The sequence below is a fragment of the Microcaecilia unicolor genome, chromosome 1 (assembly GCF_901765095.1).
Source record: "Microcaecilia unicolor chromosome 1, aMicUni1.1, whole genome shotgun sequence".
Lineage (NCBI taxonomy): Eukaryota > Metazoa > Chordata > Amphibia > Gymnophiona > Siphonopidae > Microcaecilia > Microcaecilia unicolor.
Window position 1 is genome coordinate 575,449,156 of NC_044031.1, and position 21,840 is coordinate 575,470,995.

General features: G+C 44.5%; 1 protein-coding gene across 3 annotated transcripts in view; it reads left to right on the plus strand.

Moving 5' to 3' along the window:
- DEPTOR (DEP domain containing MTOR interacting protein) overlaps window positions 1–21,840 on the plus strand; it is a 146,978-nt gene that overhangs the window by 52,083 nt on the left and 73,055 nt on the right. For all 3 annotated transcript variants that reach the window (XM_030218535.1, XM_030218553.1, XM_030218544.1), the window contains exons 5-6: window positions 6,652–6,830; window positions 15,073–15,255. In XM_030218535.1, the coding sequence (XP_030074395.1) occupies window positions 6,652–6,830; window positions 15,073–15,255 (362 nt within the window). The remainder of the gene's footprint in view (window positions 1–6,651; window positions 6,831–15,072; window positions 15,256–21,840) is intronic.

Consider the following 21,840-nt stretch of genomic DNA (forward strand, 5'->3'; position numbering starts at 1 on the left):
TGGGGCCTCACCAACGACTTATACAGGGGCATCAAAACCTCTTTTCTTCTGCTGGTCACACATTTCTCTATACAGTCTAGCAACCTTCTAGCTATGGCCACCGCCTTGTCACACTGTTTCTTTGCCTTCAGATCCTCAGATACTATCACCCCAAGATCCCTCTCCCCGTCGGTACCTATCAGACTCTCACCGCCTAACACATACGCTTCCCGTGGATTTCTACTCCCTAAGTGCATCACTTTGCATTTCTTCACATTGAAATTTTAATTGCCAAAACTTAGACCATTCTTCTAGCTTCCGCAGATCCTTTTTCATGGTTTCCACTCCCTCCCGGGTGTCCATGCTGTTACAAATCTTAGTATCATCCACAAAAAGGCAAACTTTACCTTCTAACCCTTCAGCAATGTCACTCACAAATATATTGAACAGAATCAGCCCCAGCACCGATCCTTGAGGCACTCCACTACTCACCTTTCCCTCATCCGAGCGAATTCCATTAACCACCACCCACTGGAGTCTGTCCGTCAACCAGTTCCTAATCCAGTTCACCACGTTGGGTCCTATCTTCAGCCTGTCAAGTTATTCAAGAGCTTCCTGTGGGGAACCGTGTCAAAAGCTTTGCTGAAATCTAAGTAGATTACGTCTATAGCACGTCCCTGATTCAATTCTCCGGTCACCCAGTCAAAGAATTCAATGAGATTCGTTTGGCACGATTTACCTTTGGTAAAACCATGTTGTCTCGGATCTTGCAACTTATTGGCTTCCAGGAAATTCACTATCCTTTCCTTCAGCATGGCTTCCATTACTTTTCCAGTAACCGAAGTGATGCTTACCGGCCTGTAGTTTCCAGCTTCTTCCCTATCTTAACAAAGATATACACAACCATTGATTTTTATGAGAAGTTAGTGCAGGATATTTAACAATGAACTCTGGAAAGGTAAGCAGTCTACTATTATCACAAAGCTGATCTAAAGACCATATATTTTGCTTTTGCCAGAATTTCCAAAAGTATATTTTTTTATGCATAATTTTGGGATTGTTCCAAATGGACATTTGTTTTTCAGAAAATAAGGAAATACCGTGTTTCCTCGAAAATAGGACATCCTCCGAAAGTAAGACCTAGAAGAGGTCTTGCTGCAATTTGAAAATATAAGGCCTCCCCCGAAAATAAGACCTAGCAGGGGAGGCCTTATTTTTTGGGGAAACATCGGGGTCACCCCCCCACCCGAGATCGCCAGCTCCCCCCCCTCGATTGGTGGCTCCCCCCGCCCTCAGTCGCTCCCGGAACTAACCTCTTAAACGCTTCCTTTCACCTTCGCACTCGCCGCAAGCAACAGGGCTGGCCACTCCTTCCTTCCGTGTCCTGCCCTCGCCTGACTGGGAATGCGCAAAACATTTGCACCAGAAATGGGCTTCCAGGAGCTTTCTCTGGCCCCATCACTTCCCAGCATCACTAGAGCCATCATTAACAAAAGAAAAGTGTGTACACTGCGCATGTGCGATCTCATAGCTGTGACATTCATGGCAATATCAGGCACCATGAAACCCCCTCTTGCTAGGCTCATTTCAGCTCCCAGTGTCCTCCGGGGTGTTGCACAAAAAAAAAACCCTCCCAAAGGTAAAAAAAAGTTAACCCCTGGTTACAATATACTGCCTCAATCTACATTGTCCTCCTAATTGGTTGAAGAGCCAATAAATCAAAGATCAGCCTTGGGGTGAGTGAGAGGGAATTTCAATATTAAACAGAGGCTTCCTTATCTGTGCACTAAACTAATGCTAAGATCTAAAATGCAACCTAAAATACTAATGTAGACTAAAGTAGTTTTTACATGAAACCTCAACAAAGACTTTAAAAGCTTCACTATTGTCTAAACCATGGATTCTCCACCCAGACCTCGGGACACACCCAACCAAACAGGTTTTTAGGATACCCACCATGAATATGCATGAGATAAATTGCCTACAATGGAAGCAGAGCATGCAAATTTATCACATGCATATTCATTGTGGATATCTTGAAAAAGATTGGCTTGTTGTGTCCCGAGGACTAGGTTGAGAATCCCTGGTCTAAACTGACTTTGCTATATAAGCAGAGTAAATAAAAAAATAAATAAATAAAGGGAGAATGGAATTACCTATTTGAATGCAGTTTCCAGCTGGCAAGATACTCACCAATAAAGTTTTCTTCTCAGCAGGTCCTTTCCCAGCATCTCTTCAGTTCAAGATAAACATTTAAGTGCTAGTTTATGCACATTATATTATTCACATTATATTATTGGAAAGCTTTTGTTGGTCACTTCAGTTCAGTTTCACCTATTTAAGTACGCAAATGTGGAATGCATTACCAAAAGCAGTGAAAACGATACATGACCATCTACAATTCAGGCGAACTTTGAAGACCTATCTGTTTTGTAAGGCCTACCCTGCTGTTTCTGATTAGCAACCTCACCTCTGCACTGATTTAAAAGACAATGTTATTTCTTATATCTTTCCCATTTATTGTTCCCATTTACCCCTACCTTCCCTTCCCTGAATCTATTTGTTTAACATCGGCCGTATTGGAGCTCCCAAATACGGTGACTTGTAAGCCACATTGAGCCTGCTAATGTGTGGGAAAATGGGGGATACAAAGGCTGCAAATAAATAAATAAGATAGTTTGTTCATTCTTGATTATTATTGAGATGACTAATATTCTATAAAATTTGTTATGGGTGCATGAGTATAGATGGCCTGTGTATTATTTTTGGTTATTTTTTAATATTTGTTTTTCTTTTTTAGATTTGTTTCCCCGACACAGGTGTGAACTGAAATATGGGCATGTTGGATTATGTTTTTATGATTTTTAATGCTTTTTTGGAATTGCCATTGTAATCATTGCAAATTGTTCAAAAATCAGCAGCATGTCTGTTAGCAGGAGTCGCAGGATTTGAATGTATTTCACCAATTCTAGCCAGGTTACATTGGCTTCCAGTTTTTTGAAGGACTCAGTTTAAAGTATAGAAGATTAACTTTGATTCATAATGCTTTGCATGGTGAATTACCTTCATCTCTAACATCTGCTCTAAGACTGTATTATCCATCAAGCTCTATTACGCTCCTCACATAAGTTTACTTGAAGAACCTATTGTCACAATCGTGGCTGTGCCCTTCCCTACATTGGCTCACCTTGTTTCACTGCTGGGCATCGGGGTCGGGACCTGTGGCGTTCCCTGGTGCTTTCAGCCGCTCCCACTGTGCCCTCGCCAGTGTTCCTAGGTGCTTACGGGGTCACTTCATAAAGGGCCAGTTTCGGGAGCTCTTTGAGGCGTGCTATGATGACGTTGGGGCACCCGGGATCCATTTAAGGGAGCCTTTTCACTCTCTCTTTGCCTTTGCAACAGGTTCCCTTGCCTTGTTGGTCTGAGTAGCAGCAGGTTCTCCAGCTCCAATACGTCTTCCAGTCTTCAGTTCCAACTTTCTCCAGCTCCAGTACGTCTTCCAGTTTTCAGTTCCATCTTTCTTCAGCTCCAGTATGTCTTCCAGTCTTCATTTTCTGCTTCCTCCAGGCTTCAGCTCCAGTACGTCCAGTCTTCAGTACCAGCTTTCTCCAGTCTCCAGCTCTGGTATGTTTTCCAGTCTTCAGCTCCAGCTTCCTGCAATTTCCAGCTCCAGTACATTTTCTAGTCTTCAATTCCAGCACATCCTCCAGTCTCCAGTTCCAGCATGTCTTCCAGTTTCCAATTCCAGCATACCTTCCAGTCTAACCCTAGCCGGGGCGTGAATCACCAGCCACCAGTTGGGGCCTGCCTGACCTTTGGGTTGGGTGGGCAACGTAAACTTGACTGTGGTTCAAGGGCTTACCAACTCTGAGCCATGACAGATTGCAAAGGCTATGAGCTTGGTCAAGTCACCTGCCCTGCAGTTCCTCCAGCAACCGTCCCTTCAGCTTCAGCAGCTGTCTGGTTCAGTTCAGGATCTATCTACTCGTATGAATCAGCTACAGATGTCTGCATTGCCTTAGGTCGCGATCGCCTCAGCTGTAGACCTGGCTATGCCTTTAGCCAGCCCAGTGACGACAGCCACTTTGGTTTTCTCAGGCATTCGCCTGGCAGCTTCTCCTAGATATAATGGGAATCCCCAAATCTTAAGAGGGTTCATCAACCAATGTCTAATAATTTCCAAACTCCAAGCCAGGGATTTCTCTTCGGATTGGGCCCGTGTGGCCTACTTCATTTCCCTGGTGATGGGCTAAGCTTTTGCATGGGCCTCTCCGCTCTGGGAATGGAACGTGCCAGTGTTCAACAGTCTTAACACTTTCTTAGAACAATTTTGGAGGGTCTTCGAAGAACCTGGGAAAGTTTCTTCTGCGGCCTCTGAACTCCTGATACTAAGACGGGGTTGTAAACTCTCGGGAGCCATCCAGTTCTGCACTTTGGCCTCTGAGTTAAATTAGAGTGCTGAGAATTTCATGGCGGTCTTCTAGCAAGATTTGGCACCCTAAATTAGCAGGATGGAATCTCCCTGCTACCTTGGATGAGCTCATCTGCCTTTGTAACCAGGTGGATATCTGGTTTGAAGAATGAGCCTGGGAATGACAGTCTTTCCGCATGCTGGTCCATCTGGCGCCTAGCTTCTTCCACCCCCTGACTCTGGAGAACCCATGCAGGTGGACCGTTCCTCTATTTCTGAGCAGGAAAAGCAGAGATGCAGGACTTTGAACTTATGTCTCTACTGTGGTGAGGGGGAACATTATGCCCAAAAATAGGAAAAATTCAGGCCGAGCTGTGGCTGGTGAAACAGCGCTAGGGCCAACTTCCAGAATTCCCCACACTCAGTTTTTAGTCCCAGCTTTGCAGGACCTGGATCAAGAAATAAAGTTTACCTAGGCCTTCATTGACTCTGGAGCAGGAGGAAACTTTATTGATGCGGCTACAAAAGCACAATCCTGTAACAGACTGGGAGAATGGCTAGATTACTGCCTGGAGTAATGTCTGTCACCAACGCTATTGGAACTCTGTATTGCCTGCTGTAAATAGGCCAGATGGTCTGCCTCAGGCGTATGCGGACTATGCTGACGTATTCTCCAAGAAGCAAGTGGAGACACTGCCTCCTCACCAGGACTATGATTGTCCCATCGACCTCCTGCTGGGTAAGATGCCATCTTGGGGAAGGGTTTACCCTGTTTCTGCCCCCGAGTTCCAGGCCATGTCAGATTACATTGCTGAGAATCTACTGAGAGGCTTCATCCATCCATTCATCTCCCTGGCAGGGACAGGCTTCTTTGTGTGGAAGAAAGATGGTACCCTGTACCCCTGCATTGATTATCGAGGATTGAATGTCATCACCGTCAAGAATAAATATCCGCGTACTTTGATATCTGAGCTATTTGACCATCTTCAAGGAGCCCATATCTTCACTAAGTTGGGTCTTAGGGGAGCTTACAACTTGATTCACATCTGCGAGGGAAACGAATGGAAAATAGCGTTTAACACCAGAGATGGATATTATGAGTATTTGGTCATGCTTTTCAACTTCTTGAATGCTCCAACTGTCTTCCAGAACTTCATGAATGATGTCATCCATGACCTATTACAGAGTTACGTACTGGTTTACCCAGATGATATACTGATTTCTCCCACTGGACACTGTTTAATATAACTATTTATGTAGATAAGTTTTGTGACACATAATTGTTTTGTGTATGTATTGGACTTGCTTTCATTGTGTTTTATCTTTTTTGATACATTTAAGTTTCAATATGTCATTAATTTTATTTTCTACATTATGTGTTACTGTTTTTATATGAATTATGGTTATTCATGTTTGATATGTTTATAATTATACTGTTTGTTTATGCATTAGTTTTTACCCCTGACGCAGCCTTTGGACAAAATGTGGCCACGCCGGGTAATTGTTTTAATAAACCTGCACAGTGCTTCATTATTGCTCGTCTGCTTGTCTGCTTACTTCTACATATAGTTGCAGATCATCGCCTCTTGTTGTTGTCATCTGATACATGTCAAGAGGTACACCCCTAACCTCACAAGCGCACACACACACTAAACTTCACCACATGAATTTTCTCAAGGTAGACACAAATATACCCATCAAAAGAGAGGCCTCATGCAGCCCCATTGTACCTGCTACCCTGCTGAAACACAGTTTACCATGTCTCTTTGCAAGCCTGAGTATGCAGATGGAAGAAGGGGAAATGCATCATGTTGTTACCTATGTGTGTGCTTTTCAGCTTGTTTGTATTTATTATTGTTTGTTATTTTATGTGAAGTTGTATTTTGGTATGGACTTTTTAAAATTAATGTGTGTTTCCTATGTTATATTGTATGTAGTCTTGAGTTACATGAGGTGACTCATAAATCAAACATCAGTGCAGTTTTGCAAATCATCAAGGCCACAGCTGCAGTTACATAGCTGAAGAGTGTCTTTTGACTAAACTGGAGGGAGGGCTGTAGGAACTGTTAGGCCACTGATAAGGCTACTGCTTGGCTTGATGTCTATGCCCATGCTAAATAATTAATGCTAAATTACTGGAACAGAGAATCCTTGGTGTATATCTGCCATCTAGTAGCTTAACAGAAGCAATAAGTAGTAATAGCATTGTGTGTCTATTTTGATCTTTTTTTTTCCACTAAGCAGCTTTTCTTTCATGGCAGGCTGATGAATTCTGAAAGCAAAGTCTTACAACTCAGGGAAGAGGAGGGAGTAAAGTATGAGAGGACCTTCATTGCATTTGACTTTATCCAATGGCTGATCCAGGAAGGAGAGGTCATGTCAAGGAGTGAAGCAGAGCAGCTTGGCCGTAGACTGCTGGAGCACGGCATCATACAACACGGTGAGAAATTCACTGGGAAGCAGTGGGGATGCTGCATTTCTCTTCACATCACTTGCCTTGTTGCAAAATGTATAAAGACTGTTGATTACTTCCTCAACTAGTGAAAAATTATTTATTTGTAAAATTTGGTATATTGCAATATCACAGAATATCAAAGCAGTTTAAAAAGAAGAAAACATACATTAGAAACAAACCACAAAAGATAAGACACATTAGGGTAGGGGACAGTTGAATCGCACAACAATTGTAACCAGAGACTATGAAAAAGATGCAACACTAAAACCTGAAAACAGAAGGTAATAAAACATAAAAATTACAAAGATAAAGCTTTCTTGAAAAGCCATGTCTTTTTTTTTTATTTTATTTTTATTAATAATAAAGTGATACATCCATATACATAGACTTAGAAATAACAGAATTGACTTTAAAGGCAAAAAAGAAAAAACCAATACTTACAACCAGATGGTTAAAGTATAACACACTAATTTTACATTTGTCCCCAATAGTAGGATCAGGATACTAGGAAATATTAACAAACAAAAGAGTTAATAATTAACGGAGGGGGCAGCTCGAATATCTACAGCCAACTTAACAGCGCTTAAATTAGGGAGGCAAAGCAACAGGTGATCTAACTGTTTCCTTAGATGATATGAATTGTAATAATTTTAAAGGGGAAAAGGATATATAATTATTTGCTTCATACGTTATGAAGCACTTACATGGAAACTTTAGCAGAAAAGTTGCACCCAAATTAATCACTGGTTTTATAAGATAGAAATTCCTTCCTCCTTTTTTGAGTGCTTCTTGCCAAATCTGGAAAAATTTGAATTTTCCCCCCAAAAAATACATCATTTAAATGACGAAAGTAGTCTTAAAATGTTATTTCTATCCAGTTCAAGAGCGAAGGAGACAATCAGCGTAGTTCTCTCTGTGACTATCTCCAGAGAGGTTTCCAGAAACTCAGTAAGATTTAAATCTGGAGGGTTCTGTGGTTGATTTTCCCCTTTCTCAGTTCCTGAAATGTATTGAGTTCTCGTAATAGGAGGACAAGCCTCCATAGGTATCCCCAATATCTCATTAAAGTATTTTTTTAGCATATCAGTAGCTGAGATTAAGGGAGATTTAGGAAACCTCAAAAACCTAAGATTATTCCTTCTTCCGTTATTCTCCAAATATTCTATCTTTCTCTCTTGAATTTCTTTATCCTTTATCATAGTCACTGTTAAGTCCTTCAATTGTTTAACTTCTTCTTCAATACCCCCAAGTTTTTGTTTATGTTCCTGAACTTCTGTAGACAAATTTTGGGAAGTCTGCTTTAATTCCTTAATTTCGCCAGTCATAGAAACATTCATCTGTAGTAACGTTTTGTTCACCTGCTGGATTGCATCCCATAATACTTCCATTGTCACCCGAATTGGTCTTATCAAATCTCCACTCTCTCCAGGAGGTAGTCCTCGGGGAATAGGTGCAACGGCCTGAAACTGACCCTGCATAGTTGCTCCGTTCACCGGGATAGTAACGCTGAGAGATCCTCCATCCACAGGAGACACGCACTCGAGCTGCTGTGGTATCGCCAGTGTTAACTTACTTCCGGGCTGTGGAGGAGGGGTGAAATCAGGAGGACTCAACGTCGCTCCCTCAGCGCTGCGCTCAGGCCCCTGCGGGGTCAAGCCTGCCGAAGTAGTAATCCGAGCACCCAGAGTGCTGATTCCCAAGCTCTCAAGAGGTGCCTGCCGCGAGACTGGGGTTGACGTCGAGGCCTTGGAGGTAGGAACCTGAGTTTTCCCCTTTCTCTTCCCCATCTCGATTAGAAAGAGATGGAGTAAGAGCTTCTGTTGGCCCCGCAACTCTCTTTGGACTCAGGAACTCAGCGCTCGCACGACCGTTAGCGCCGCCATCTTGATCCAAAAAGCCATGTCTTTAATGATGATTTAAATCTAATATAGGAAGAGTTGGACTGCAAACAAATGGGTAATTAGTGCCATGGGCTTGGACCCATGCAACCAAAAGCTGATGTGTGTGAGGAATCAACTTGCATTGAAGATTGCAGATTTCTTATTGGATGGTAAGGTGTAAGCAGATTGAATAAATACAGAGCGCGTCCAGTGTAAAAAGACTTATGTACCAGAAGAATCTTACACTGGGTTCTACTGGCCAGTGGGAGCATTTACTGTTTAATCAGTAAAAGGGTCATGTGATCTAAATGATTAGCTTTATAAAGTAATTTATGATATAAGCCATATGTCAGTCAACAAATAAAATTACCCTAAAGAAGAAAACAAAATATATATAAGGATAGGAAATGGATTGTAGAGCTTAGTAGTTAGTGTAAATGGGCAGATTTCTACATTGTTCATCATAAGTGCTGAAAAACACATCTATGATGGCATGGTAGGAAGTGTCACCTTGCCTGAATCATAATGCTTAAAGAAATCTATAATAATACAGTTTCAAAAAAGAGTGGCAGCCCAGGTTTTGGCCTTATGGAGGACACGATGGATTCCCATACCATTGATTTTATTTTCAGTATATGATGTAATATCTCCTAAGCCTAAAGGTTTTTGGAGGTTTGTGAAATGCTCAGTACTATTGGGAATTAAATGTATAATGCAATGTTGGTTACAACCGACGGCCCCTTCGGTATTGCACTGGAGGTGTGCCATGATTCAGCAAGCTGTGCTGGAATATTGTGATGCCTCGGACTTGGATACCCCGAAGGGCCGACAACTGATTTTGACACTGGGCCCTTTTTGGGATACTCGACAGCTCGTAGTCGAATACTTAACATTTAATTGTTGGAGGGGGGGATTTTTGTTGCAGAACTTTTTAATGGGTTATGGATTGGGTGCATTGGTGCCATGAATTTCCACCTTTATTTTATGGTATGGTGGAGGAGGGTTTTGTTCTCTGGGGGGTATATGGTGTTTTTGTTATGTGCATGAAACTCAACAGAATATATTTTAAAAAATACAGTTTCAAGAACTGGAGCTGGAATCCTACATGGTTCCAGTTTTTGCTGTATTACCTTCATCAGGGAGGGTTCAGTGGAGGTGAATAACTTGACTATTTCAGTAAAGCAATACATTTAGAAAAAATGGTGTTAAGAGAAAAACTCTATAAAGAAGCAAAATTTATAAAGTACATAAAAATAGGCAGGTGGGGCAGCTCTTCTGTCCTTTGCCTTGTTTAACTTTTTGTAAATTATATGAAGATTTGCAACAGAATGGACACTCTGGAGGGAGTGGACAACATGAAAAGAGATCTGCAAAAATTAGAAGAATGTTCTGATGTTTGGCAGTTAAAATTTAATGCAGAGAAGTGCAGAGTGATGTACTTGGGGTGTAGAAATCCAAAGGAGCTGTATGTACTAGAGGGCAAGACGCTGGTATGCATGGACCAGGAGAGGGACCTTGGAGTGATAGTATCTGAGGATCTCAAGGTGGTGAAACAGTGTGACCAAGTTAGTGACCATTTCCAGAAAAATGCTAATCTGCATAGAGAGAAGTATAACCAGCAGAAGAAAGAAGGTATGAATGCCCCTGTACAAGTCATTGGTGAGGTCCCACTTGGAGTTTTATGTTAAGTTTTGGAGGTCATATCTTGCTAAGTGTATAAAAAGACTTCAAGTTCAGAAGCAGGCAACAAAAATGGTATGGGGTTTTAGCCAAAAGATATTTTCAGTCAAGAGAGAAATATGATTGGCAAAAGTTCAGGCAGAAGGAAAATGGCTAGAGAGGAGATAAGACTTTTTTCAGGTATATTGGAGAAAGGAAGAAAACTATAAATTGTGAGATTGAAAGATGCTGAGAACTGCTATGTGGAAAGTGGTGAGGAAAAAGCAGATGTGCTAAACAAATACTTCTGTGTTCACAGAAGAAGTCTGGGGAAGGACCTCAGTTGGCTGACAAAGGTATATATGGGAATGGAATAGATATCACACCATTGACTAAAGAAAATGTTTATGAACAACATGAAAAACTAAAAGTAGACAAAGCCATGGGACCAGACGAGATCCATTCTAGGATATTGAGGGAGCTCAAAGAAGTTTTTGCTGGTTCTCTCAAAGATTTGTTTAATAAATTCTTGGAGATGGGAGAGGTTCCGTTGGATTGTAGAAAAGTGAATATGGTCCCTTTTCACAAAAGTAGTATCAGAGAAGTCAGAAACTACAGGCCAGTAAGCCTCACATCGGTGGTTGGAAAAATAATGGAGGATGTGCTGAAGGAAGAATAGTAAACTATCTGGAATCCAAGGTGAACTGGATTACAATTTGGTTGACTGACAGATGACAGAGGGTGATGGAATTTGCACAGAGGAAAGAAAGGTGGGTAGTGGCGTGCCTCAGGGATTGGTACTGGGGCTGATTCTGTTTATTTGTGAGTGACATTGCTGAAGGGTTAGAAGGAAAAGTGTGTCTTTTTGCAGATGACATGAAGATTTGCAACAGAGTGGACACACCAGAGGAAACAGAAAACATGAGGCGTGATCTGCAAATGTTAGAAGAATGGTCTAATGTTTGGCAGTTAAACTTTAATGCGAAGAAGAGCGTAGTGATGCACTTTGGAAGTAAAAATCCAAAGGAACTGTATGTTCTAGGGGAAAAGAAGCTGATATGCACAGACCAGGAGCCGGACCTTGGCGTGATGGTGTCTGAGGATCTCAAGGTAGCAAAACAGTGTGACAAAATGGTGACTGTAGCCAGAAGGATGCTGGGCTACATCGAGAGAGGAATCACCAGCAGAAAAAGGGAGGTGTTAATACCCTTGTACAAGTCATTGATGAGGCCCCACTTGGAATATTGTGTTCAATTTTAGAGGCCGTATCTTGCCAAGGACGTAAGAAGACTTGAAGTGATGCAGAGAAAGGTGACGAAAATGATATCAGGATTGCATCAGGAGGCATATGAGAAGAGACTTGAAGACATGAATATGTATACCCTAGAGGAAAGAAAGAATAGAGGAGATATGATATAGACATTTAAATACCTGAATGGTATTAATCTACAAACAAATCTTTTCCAGAGACTGAGAAGCAGAAGAAGTAGAGGACATAATTTGAGGTGGCAGGATGGTAGACTTAAGAGTAATGTCAGGAAACACTTTTTCATGGAAAGGGTGGTGGATGCCTGGAATACCCTCCCAGTGGAGGCGGTGGAGACAAAAACTGTGATGGAATTCAAAAATGTATGGGACAGACAAAAGATCCCTAAATAGAAAGAGGATAGTATAATAACAAAACTTAACACATCAACAGTTAAAAGTTCATTTCAAATGTGCAGCAGTGATGCTTAATTGGTAGCTCCAGAAGTGGAGAAGTGAAGCCAATTCTGGACTGATTTCTATGATCTGTGTCCCATATATTTTATTTATTTATTTATTTATTTATTGCATTTGTATCCCACATTTTCCCACCTTTTTGCGGGTTCAGTGTGGCTTACAATAAGAAATGAATGATGGAAGTACAATTTGTTACAGATTGGTTATGGATTACATTGTGCAGAATTATGCGAGACAATCGAAGTGTCGTTATGGAGTGCAACAATGGAACACAAACATTGAACATTGGAAGGAGACAATGGGAGCTTGAAGGGCAATATTAAGGCGTAAAGACATATGGTATACATATTTCTGTGAGTAAAGGTATGAGTGATATGGCAAGACAGATCAGGATGGGCTGGAATGGATTCTGATGGCAGCTGCAGTGGCTGAGAAGTGGGGCCAGTGCAATGCAGACTTTTTTATTTTTGTACGGTCTGGGCCCTTAAAATAGCAAGGACTGACCAGGAGCATATATGCAAATTTTATACCACATCCAAATTGTATGCATGTCAGTGGTGGAGGGGAAGACGTATAGTGGAACTTAGCAAGTAAAATGTTTCAGGTCTACCACACATCCATTCCTGTTATTATTTGTCTTATGCAATCCTATTCCTGGCTCTTCATCTGTGAACACAGAACAGAAATATCTGTTAAGCAGTTTGGCTTTATTTTTGTTACATTTGTACCCCGCGCTTTCCCACTCATGGCAGGCTCAATGCGGCTTACATTGGGCAATGGAGGGTTAAGTGACTTGCCCAGAGTCACAAGGAGCTGCCTGTGCCTGAAGTGGGAATCAAACTCAGTTCCTCAGGACCAAAGTCCACCACCCTAACCACTAGGCCACTCCTCTACTCAGCTTCTACACATTCCTCAGTTTCACCCCTGAGCCTTACAAAGCCACGTTGGCACTTCATCCTATCACTTTTCTTTTCATTTTAATAGACTTATATCCCACAAATATCCAAGTATCAAATGTAGATCTATATGGCTTACAAAGGTTGAGGAAATAATTAATACATATCACCAGAGGTAGAATAGAGTAAGATAGTGAGACATATTAATAGATGACAATATCACCAATGAAAACATAATTATTATCAGTAGCTTCTATCCAGTTATGGATGTTTCTGAAACAAAGAAGCTTTCAGTTTAGTTCAAAATCTCTTGTAAAGTCTCTCACATTGAATGTCTTTAGGTAAAGAATTCCACCATTAAGTCATGTTATATTGCAAACCAGCATCATGCATTGACTTATATATTAGGCCTATACATCCTGGCAGATGAAATATAAGGTAGTCCTGCGCCTGCCCTAATGTATTTTGCATTGCTAACTCTATCAAAGGCATCATGTAATTTGGGGACAATCCATAAAGAATTTGATAAACAAACACACAGGCCTTAAAAATGACCCTGGCTCGAACTGGTAGCTAGTGCAGTAATCGTAGCAAAGGAGTCTTATGATCATAACAGGCTGCTCGACAAATCAAATGTACAGCACTGTTCTGTGTAGTCTGTAGATTTTTGAACACATTGCCTCTAAATCCTGCATCCTTGTCCCTCAGTTTTACTGTATTGGCTATTTTTTCTTCCATTTATATCTTTGCTTTCCTGACTACTTTTCCAGCTTCCCTTAGCTTTTCTAGGTATTGTTGCCTGTCTTCCTCTGTCTATGATATCTTATATTTTATTAAAGCTAGCTTCTTTTTTCCTTATCTTTTCAGCTACTGTGTTTGAGAACCAAGGTGGTCTTCTCTTCCTCTTACTTTCCTAACACAACCCGGGATTTCTCTGTTTCTCTCTCTGTCTCCCAGGCTTTAATCTTATCCTGAGGTTTCTTGGTGTCCATCAGGTGTGGAGAGGGCAACTGGGACACCATGACCACAGTATTTTCTATAGTGTTAAACTTTATCAATCTGCCATGTCATCGGCTAATTCCCCCTTGGATTTACACTTGGTCTTGTCTACCTTAGTTCAGCCTCCTTTTGAACCTCTTGATTCTACAACCTTAAAAGATATCATCCTTAAGACAGATTTTCTATATCCATTTGTTCAACTAGGTGAATTTCAGAATTGCAGGTCTTTTCTTGTAGGGAACCTTTTTTGTTTTTGTTTTTTTAGCAAGGAAAAAGGTTGTGTTTAGACCAGTTCTATCCTTCCTTCCTAAACTCGTGTCGTTCTTCTATCTGAATCAGACTATCTCTGTACCTGTTTTTCAGGATCTTAAAAATAAGAGTAGTGGAGTTGCCTTGCAAAAGCTGGATGCTGGATGCATGTTGAAGAAATACCTGAAGAGTGCTGAGACAATAAAAAAATCAGATAAGCTCTTTTATTCTTTTCAGAGGAGCCCGTAAAGGACAAGCAGCATCAAAATTGCATGATGGGTTAAAGAGACTATTGCTTCTGTATATATATAGACATCCAGTTCCAGACGTTTTGAAAGGTCATTCTACAAGGGGTCAGTCTGTTTCTTGGGCGAAACACTCTTTAGTTAATCATCATGAAATTTACAAAGCAGCAACTTGGAAATCTATGCAGTCCTTTGTCTGTCACTACAGATTGGATATTCAAGCTCAAATTGATGCGACCCATGGGGTCAATGTGCTAGTGGCAGGGGATTTCTGTGATAGCTCAGTAGTTCTCAGTCTCCACCTGCTGACAGAACAGCACAAACCCAAACATCTAAACTGGTCTGGAGGTACTCAAGGAAAAAAGAATTAGCAGGTAAGAACTAATTTACCCTTGTATTCCTTGCCTACACATGCGTATATCTTAGCTCAGTTCCAATGATACATCTCTTCTGACTGGACTGGCACCTGATAATTGCAGCTATAGTACACACTGATATTGCATGTGTCAAACTATGATACAAAGTTGAAAGGGTTTTGTTCTCTTTGTACTGAGCAATTGGTTTTTCTTCTTTTCAGTGTCCAACAAACACCATTTTGTGGACAGCAACCTCTTGTTTCAGTTCCGAATGAACTTCCGCCGGCGTAGGAGGCTAATGGAGCTGCTTAGCGAGAGGTCTCCCTTGGTGCCAGAAAGCTATGACAGCCCCTTCTGCCTGCGCAAACAGAGCCATGACAGCAAGACAACAAGTTTTCTTTCAGGTAACTCAGCCATCCAACTTTTAAGTCAATTTAGATGTGACTGCTTAGGACAGAACTCTGAAGGCTGATTGCTTTGAAATTCAGATAAATTAAGCATTGTTTATGGGCTGTGATCCCTTTTATTGAACGATGTAAGACTAATCCGAAGATGACAAACTTTCAAGACGCCATAGGTTTCTTTTTTTCATGCTGTAGTCCCTCACCAACCCTCTGGTCAGACACAGGAATTCTTTCAAAAGTTCAAACAATCCAGGCTTCCAGGTCCAGTGAAAGCAGTGCCCTGCCTGACTGTACTTCTTCAGCGCAACCTGGACAATAGAAGTAGCGAGCAGCACTAACCTCCTCTTACTCGTTTCATATCTAAGGCAGTGGCAGCAGCAGCAGCTAGTTTTACTTATAGCATTCACTTCTGGTGCCCAGCTCAATGGCCCCATGCACTGGAAGTAATGCTGTCAGCAGCATTTGCTGCTGCTGCTGCTCTGGAGACAAAGAGAGTATGTTGGACAGTATAGAAACAGTGGGTAGCACCAGCTCCAAGTAACATTGAAGAGCTAGGTTGAACTGAATGCTGATTTGTCACTTCTCTGCCTCACCTCAACAGTGCAGGCTGCCACAGAATCATTGAACTCAACTAGGGGTCTGGTGAGGGCATTTTCTTTTTTTTTTGGGGGGGGGGGAGGAGGAGTGAAGTGAATGTGGTGGGAGCTTTCTTGATGGAAGAGTGAGGAGGATATGTTGAGCATTTTATAGAGGAGGAAGGGTGAGGAGAATGCCATGAAATTTTCTGGTGGGGGTGGGGGGAGAGGGAAGGGAGAATGTGAGGAAAATGCCAAAAGTTTTTAAGGTGGACAGGGAATATGGTGAGAACTCATGGAGGAGGAAGAATTTGGGAAGTGAAAAATGTGAGAGGTCCAGTGATGGGCAAGACAGAGGAGAATATGGGAGAACGTTCTAATGCTGGAGAGGATGTGGGAAGAGGTTTCTGGTAGCTGGAGGAGGCTGTGTGAGGAGAGCATTCTTGAGGTTAGAGGGAGCATGTGGGGAGAGCTTTCTGGGGATTGACGAAAGTGAGGAAGAACAGGATCAGAATGAATAGGTGGGAGAGAGAACCCAAGATAAGAGTAAAGAAGTAAGAGAGAAATGGGAGTAGTTTGGAGGGGGATGGGGAGGAAGGATCCGTGGTGAGGGAGAGAGGACAAGAGATGGGTGTGTGAGAGAGAAAAGGTCAGAATCTTTGAAGATACCATAAGAACATAGGAGAAAGATGTCAAAAGGAAGAAGTAGAATGGCAAGCAGGAAGAGTAGAAGAGAGTACTGTCATGAAACGCTTAGCCACCCACCTGGGGTTACCTCGCAGCCACTTAGAGGGTCTATCCCCAGCACAGCTCAGGTCAACTTGCACCTGCCACTTATGCTCTACACTAGCATCCTCCTTCCATCGACTGGATCACAACTGCCTCTGGGCGAGTCTCCCACTCTCAAATTATCCCCATTGATTTCTAGGTTACTAGAGTCACACTCCCAGTGGTTTCACAGTTCCCAGAAAGCACTCAAAGACCCAACAAACTACCAGGATTCTTTATCAGTCCAGACAGAGAGGCAATAAACTAAATATTGATTACTCTCTTTTAAAAATCGAACAGTGGAACAAAATAGTTCAGATAGCAAACAATAACAGGTAACTGAAATATGGATCAATTATAACACTAACTAGACATTTGTTTACTGTCTAAATAGTACCCGAGGAGATCAGGACATATCCTCCTCCTTCAGAAACACAGAGCCTTAGCAAAGAGATCTGTCTCACTCTTCTCCCGGGTTAAAGACTAAATCAACAACCAGCAACTGTTGGGTAATTTTTCAAACTCCATACCAATCAGAGCCCAGTCAACAAGATTTGAAAGTATACTGCTGCTTGCTTCCTGCTTGTGTTAAAGGAAAAGAACATTCAGTTCCCTGTAACAGCTTTACAGCAAAGAAACCACCTGCAGGCCAAATAGGAGAAATACACTTCAGGACATAATTAAAACAGGAAAATATCTAATACATTTTACAGGCGTAAAACACACTGTTTTTTCACAAGCACAAAGTAAGGAGGAAGAAAAGACAAAAGAACGACAGCTTAAACAAGAAAAAGAACACCACAGAGAAAAACAGAAATGATGGCAGAAAAAAGCCATATGACCTATCTAGAGAAAGTTCCCAAGCGCATGGGTCAGTAGCACAACCAAAGGTAAATTTCTGGGTGGATCCCCCACTCAGTATTTAAAATACCTTGACTGGTGGAGATCCCCAAGTCTTGCTGGTTGAAGACATCCTCTTCCTGAAGCCCTGGGTCTTATCAACATTGGGGAATTCAAGAGAGCACTTTCATCCACTGACACCTACAGTTAATGTGTTTGTGTGTGTGTGTGTGTGTGTGGGGGGGAGTGTAGATGTCAGTGGATGGAAGTGTGCCACCAACTTTCCCAGCATTGATAAGACCTGGGGCTTCTGGTGGATGATGTGTTCAGCTGGCAGGGCATGGGGATTCCTACCAACGTACTAAGGATGTGTGCCGCCACTTGGTGGGCCTGAAGCAAAGTGGGTGGGACTCTGTCATGGGTCCTACCAAGATTCCTCTGGCTGCACAAGCTGATGTGAGTTCCCTTAGAATTGTTCTCTTTCTAGTAATTTCTCTGTGGCTTTCAAATGTCCTGCAGGAGGTCCAACAATGGCCAACTTCCATATCATCAAGCTGATCAATCCATAGACTGGTGGGTTGTGTCCATCTACCAGCAGGTGGAGATAGAGAGCAAACTTTTGCCTCCCTATATGTGGTCATGTGCTGCCGGAAACTCCTCAGTATGTTCTCTATCTCAGCAGGTGGTGGTCACACACAGCAGCAGCTCTGGCTAGGCCTCCAAGCCTAATTTTTAGGTTTTGTTGAGTGCCTGGGGTTGAGGGCTCTTTTGAGCAAGTGCAAACCTGGTGGTGCCAGGTCCCTCCTTTTCTCCCCCCTCCCGCTGGCTCCGTTAAAAAAAAAAAAAAAAAATTTTTTGAACGTCCTTAAAGGCGTTTATTTCGACGTTTATTTAAACGTTTATTGCAGCTACTCACTGGGACACCAGGTCGTTACAGCTCGGAGCGGACAGCAGGAAATTTTTACCTTTTTATAGCGGGCAGGGGGTTCCCCGATTTATCTCCACGTGGCATATGGCGTCGGAGGGCGAGGGCGTAAAGAGTCGCTCCCCGGATCGCTTGGGCGCTTCTAGAGGGGATGCGGGGGTCTTAAAGCCTGATTCGCCCTTGTTGGGTGACAGTTTCGTGGCCGATGAATGTCCCGGTCCTTCCTCCGGCGTGGCGATTTTTCCCGCCATAAACGCCCATCCCCGCTCCTCGCCTCCGGCATCTTGGCCGGCCACGCGGCTCGGACGGCTTCTTCTTGGGCCGCCCTTGAGGTTGGAGACATTAATGCCATGAACGCCCTTAATTTGGGCGACGGCACAAAAGCGGCTAAAGTTAAGCGCCGTTCTTCCCGCGCGGCTCCTTCGCGGAGTGTCGCGCCGGACGCCATTTTGTATGCGCAGCATGTCTCTCCCCCGCTCTTGCGAGCGCCGGTTGAGGGTGCGTCTAGGGCTGTTGCCCAGGCTGCGGAAGTACACAGTCTGGGGGGTTTTCCCCCGAGTTTGTTTTGCTGCTGCATCAGGCCTTCCTTATGCAAAACGCTGCCCCTGCTCCCTCGTCTGGTAAAGAGGTTGAGGTTCCCAGAGGTAAACGCCCTCAGGTTGATTCCCAGGCCTTGGAGGACTTTGTCTCCTCCGATGTAGATGAGGGCAGCGTATCTGAGGTCTCCCAACGGTCCTTTGCGGATTCCTTGGAGGAGACGGATCCCCGCTCGGATGGAGCGGATGACCCCTCTGCAGCGCGGCTTTTTAGCTCAGAGGATTTGTCCAACCTGTTGGTACAGGCCATGGACACTTTGAAGATTTCCTCTCCGGAGGACGTCTCTCCCTCAGCCCCTGTTGGCTCTGCCATTATGCTGGGGACGAAGCGCCCGCCTAGAACCTTCCACGTGCATGATGCCATGCACACCTTAATTGCGGCTCAATGGGATGTCCCGGAAGCGAGCCTTAAAGTGGCTAGGGCTATGTCCCGCCTCTATCCTTTGACTGAAAGTGAACGTGAGGCCTATCTGTGGCCTACCGTGGATTCTTTAATCACTGCGGTGACTAAGAAAACGGCGTTGCCGGTGGAAGGTGGCATGGCCCTAAAGGACGCCCAAGACGGAAGATTGGAGGCGGCCTTAAGGTCGTCCTTTGAGGCAGCTGCTTTAAGTTTGCAGGCCTCAATTTGCGGCTCCTATGTGGCCAGGGCGTGCCTGACTATGGTGCAGCGGGCTTTCCCCTCGGATCTTTCCTTGAGGGCTGATTGGCCGGCCCTGGAATCGGGCTTAGCCTATTTGGCAGACTTGCTGTATGATGTCTTGAGGGCCTCAGCGAAAGGCATGGCTCAGACAATCTCTGCGCAGCGGTGGCTTTGGCTGAAACATTGGTCTGCTGACCACGCCTCTAAATCCCGCCTGGCTAGATTGCCTTTTAAAGGCAAGCTGCTCTTTGGGGTCGAGCTGGACAAAATCGTGACCGATCTCGGCACGTCTAAGGGCAAGAAGTTACCAGAGGTCAGGGTTCGGGCTAGTACTCGCCCTGGTACCTCCAGAGGACGGTTTCAGGAAGCCCGTCGGTACCGCCCGGGCAGGTCGGGCTCCTCTGCCCCCTCTTCCTTCAAGAGGAACTTCTCCCCCAAGCAGCATTCCTTTCGCAGAGACCGCCGTCCCGGAGGTGCTCCCTCCGGTTCTCCCCCAGGGTCTCGTACCCAATGACGGGGCCTTGGTCCACGCCCCAGTGCAGATTGGAGGACGGCTGTCCTCGTTTATGGGCGAGTGGACCACAATAACTTCAGACGCTTGGGTGCTGGAAGTCATCAGAGACGGCTACAAGCTAGAGTTCTGCCGACCCTTAAAAGACGGGTTTGTACTTTCTCCCTGCAAGTCTCCGGTCAAAGCTGTGGTAGTGCAGCAGACCTTGAACAATCTGATCCGCCTGGGGACGGTCGTTCCGGTGCCAGAAAATCAGCTTGGCAAGGGATGTTACTCCTTTTTCTTTGTGATACCAAAGAAAGGAGGTTCTGTACGGCCTATCCTCGACCTCAAAGGGGTCAATTGGGCCTTGAAAGTTCGGCACTTTCGCATGGAGACCCTCCGCTCTGTTATAGCGGCAGTGAAGGCAGGAGAGTTCCTGGCATCCTTGGACATCAAGGAAGCGTACTTGCATATTCCCATCTGGCCTCCTCATCAACGCTTTCTGCGTTTTGCAGTACTGGGCCGACACTTCCAGTTCAGAGCCCTCCCGTTCGGGTTGGCTACTGCTCTGCGGACCTTCTCCAAAGTAATGGTGGTCATCGCGGCCTTCCTGAGGAAGGAAGGAGTTCAAGTCCATCCTTATCTGGACGACTGGTTGATCCAAGCCCCCTCTTATTCAGAGTGCGGCAAAGCTGTGAACCGGGTGGTTGCTCTTTTGAGCTCCCTGGGGTGGATCATCAACTGGGAGTAAAGCCAGCTGCGCCCGACTCAGTCCCTGGAGTATCTGGGAGTTCGATTCGACACCTAAGTGGGCAGAGTGTTCCTGCCAGACAATCGGATTGTCAAGTTTCAGGCTCAGGTGGACTAGTTCCTAGTAGCCTCTCCTATTCGGGGCTTGGGACTACGTGCAGCTGTTGGGCTCTATGACGGCCACGATGGAAGTAGTGCCCTGGGCCAGGGCTCATATGAGACCACTACAACAATCTCTGCTGCTGCGCTGGACTCCGATGTCGGAGGATTATGCTGTGCGCCTTCCCTTGGACCCAGCAGTGCGCAAGGCGCTGAGCTGGTGGACGCAGACAGACAAGTTGTCTGCAGGAATGCCTCTGGTGACCCCGGAGTGGATTGTCGTCACGACAGACGCCTCTTTGATGGGCTGGGGAGCCCACTGCTTGGGAAGGACAGCGCAGGGGCTCTGGTCTCCTGCAGAGGCAAGTGGTCTATCAACCTCCTGGAACTCAGAGCCATTCGGTTGGTGTTGTTGGAGTTCATCCCGGTACTGGTGTTGAAGCCTGTACGGGTCCTGTCGGACAATGCCACGGCTGTGGCCTATGTCAACCGCCAGGGAGGTACCAAGAGCGCCCCCTCTAGCCAAGGAGGCCATGAATCTATGCCAGTGGGCGGAAGCGAACCTGGAACAGCTGTCAGCGGCCCACATTGCCGGATTCATGAATGTCAAGGCGGACTTTCTCAGTCGCCATACCTTGGAGCCCGGAGAGTGGCAGCTATCTGCTCAGGCGTTCTTGGGCATCACGAAGCGCTGGGGCCAGCCGAGCCTAGATCTGATGGCGTCATCGGCCAATTGTCAAGTGCCGCGCTTTTTCAGCAGAGGACGGGACCCTCGATCCCTGGGAGTAGATGCTCTTCTTCAACAGTGGCCGACACAAGAGCTTCTCTATGTGTTCCCGCCCTGGCCCATGTTGGGCAGGGTGCTAGACCGGGTGGCAAAGCATCCCGGCAGGGTA